Source organism: Melampsora larici-populina (assembly GCF_000204055.1).
Source record: "Melampsora larici-populina 98AG31 unplaced genomic scaffold MELLAscaffold_25, whole genome shotgun sequence".
NCBI lineage: Eukaryota > Fungi > Basidiomycota > Pucciniomycetes > Pucciniales > Melampsoraceae > Melampsora > Melampsora laricis-populina.
Genome location: NW_006768789.1, coordinates 744,853 through 747,259, shown reverse-complemented (window position 1 = coordinate 747,259; position 2,407 = coordinate 744,853). Strand labels below are relative to the sequence as shown.

At 43.2% G+C, this 2,407-nt stretch overlaps 1 protein-coding gene across 1 annotated transcript in view; it reads right to left on the bottom strand.

The window, feature by feature from the left end:
* Positions 1-2,267: 2,267 nt before the first annotated feature.
* MELLADRAFT_107827 (uncharacterized protein) overlaps positions 2,268-2,407 on the bottom strand; it is a gene marked incomplete at both ends in the record, with an annotated part of 2,623 nt that continues 2,483 nt past the window's right edge. The window contains one exon of the mRNA XM_007411439.1: positions 2,268-2,354. Coding sequence (XP_007411501.1) covers positions 2,268-2,354 — 87 coding nt within the window. The remainder of the gene's footprint in view (positions 2,355-2,407) is intronic.

Here is a 2,407-nt window from a genome sequence, read left to right as displayed (position 1 = left end):
GCTTCTTCTGGTCTATTGAATACCAAGATCAATAAATATAGTGTTAAATGATAGATTCAGATTATAGAAAAGTTTACCAACCCCATTGGTCAAAGGTTGATAACATCAATTATATCCTGAATCTGCACGCTATGGGTCGCCATGGGGCTCCATGGCGCTAAGCGCTTGGGGGCGCTCTGTCGCCACATAGCACTGCGGAAATCCGCTATAGACTGCGGATGACCAAATCGCTATGGCGCTTGGGGGTAGGACCATAGCTATAGCAGGGTCAAAGACCCGCTATCTGTCCAGAACCATAGCGTGAGCGGAGCGGGCGCTGTGCTACCGCTCCGCTGCCGCTATCTCGGGCGGAGCGCCGGTGGTGTTGTTGGTATATATAATTGTTCAAAAATACTATAAAGGCTCAAACATTCAGTACATACATGTCTTTGATAGTTTGAAGCCAGCAATGACTCTTCTACCTACAACATGATCAATAGGCAAATCCTGAAAAGAGTCAATAGAAGAATGCAAAGTATGATACCCCAATTTCTCCGTTTCTCTTGGTTCTCTCTGTGCTTTTGTCTTGCGCTTTTTGAGCGCAGTTTTTTTTACTTGTGTGCTTTTTGGATTTACCATTCCCTATCTTCTTGACAAGTCCTCACCAGGTCTGGCCACCGATCAGCCTGAGCCCCAAAACTGATGCCCCAAGGGTTGCCCAAGCCCCAGATCCTTGGGGTGCGGGTTTGGTCAGGCTTTTTGGGACCCCAATACATCGGGGGGCCTGTGGGGTTTGGGGGCGGGGGTGGCATAGTCCTCACCCCCGATGTTAGGCGTAGGAATCCCCGGCTACCCGCGGGTTTTAGGCCTCTGGGATAGGGGTCAGGAGGGCTTCTGAGAGCCGGGTTTTGATTGTGTCGGGGTAGGGTTCGGGCGCGGGGGGGTTCATTGGATATTGGTTTGCAGTGCGGGAAGGCCATTACCCGTGTTTTTTGGGTCGTGGCTCAGGCTGAGCCACCAATGCTGTAAGCCAGATCCTGATGTATTGGATCAGGTCATTTTCATTGTACTTCAATGCCTTTGACATTCCTAACTTGTACTCTCTTTCCCAATTACCTTATTTGCACTTTGCCAAGATGGACATCTATGTAAGACACTCATCCCTTGCTTGTGAAATGAATCACCAAGAAGCTTCTCCAAACTTTCACTGTATTGAAATCTGTTGGAACATCACAGAAGGGAACCAAGGCAAAAGTATGCAGATGTATATGTGATGTTTCTTAAATGGAATAAATGCTATGGACTCTCCAAGCTCAGCAATGACACATTAATTGAACGTTGCAAAGCAACGTCATGCTAAAGAGCAGGACGCGTATTACTAGATGTGCATTGTAGGATAGGTTTTCTTTCTAACATCATTACGTGATCAAATGTGTTCGATGATTTCTTATATTAGAACAACTGTTAGATCTCTTGTTGTTCTTTCTCTCATCAAACTCATATTTAGTTTTCCTTACAATCTACTTTTCCATAGATTGTGGAATTCTCTTGATCAACTCATCAGTCTCTTTCATAGACTGATTCATGATCATTGTTATAATCAGGTGTTAGTTATTATTCTTTTATTTAGTTTTCCTTACAATCTACTTTTCCATAGATTGTGGAATTCTCTCGATCAACTCATCAGTCTCTTTCATAGACTGATTCATGATCATCGTTATAATCAGAATCATCCACACCTGAGTCTCATTACATTTAAAGGGACTTGACAAAGACCCAGGGATTCGGATTCATATATATAAGATTTCCAATACCAGTGCTGAAAAGCACTCCTTTAACTCCAACATAATGATAGTTGTGACTGGTGTGTTTTGAGTCATCTTGAAAAAAGCTAGAACAGGAGTTGCAGATGAATTCTGGTTGGACCAAAAGTGTGTAAGAGCATGCTTATAGCTTTTTATTTTGACTGGCGAGTTGATCCTTTTGAAACACAGGAATCCTCTCCGGCTGAAAGAAAAATAAAGGTATAAGTTAAGATGCATTTGAAAAACCAATGGCACAGAAAAGAACGTGACGGTCACGAATGTCAAAAAAGAACTGAGTTACAAAAAACAACAACAAGAAAAGATAGAAAAGGTTATTAAGGATGATATTACGTTGAGAGATACTCTGTATACAATGCGGTATCAGAATTTTGATTGAGCTGATCTTTGTGGAGTCCTTGATGGGGGTGTACTGATCATTACCTCTGCTGATCGATACTTTGTGTGGGTACTTAAGGGCGATGATCAACACAAGAAGGTGCGAGAATGGCGTCGGTAAAACCATGCGGAAGAGGGAAGAGACCGACGAGCAAGCGCATAGGTAGCTTCATGCTGTATTGAATGATCGGAAGTTGGTGCCTAGGTAATTTATTCCAATTGCGGCT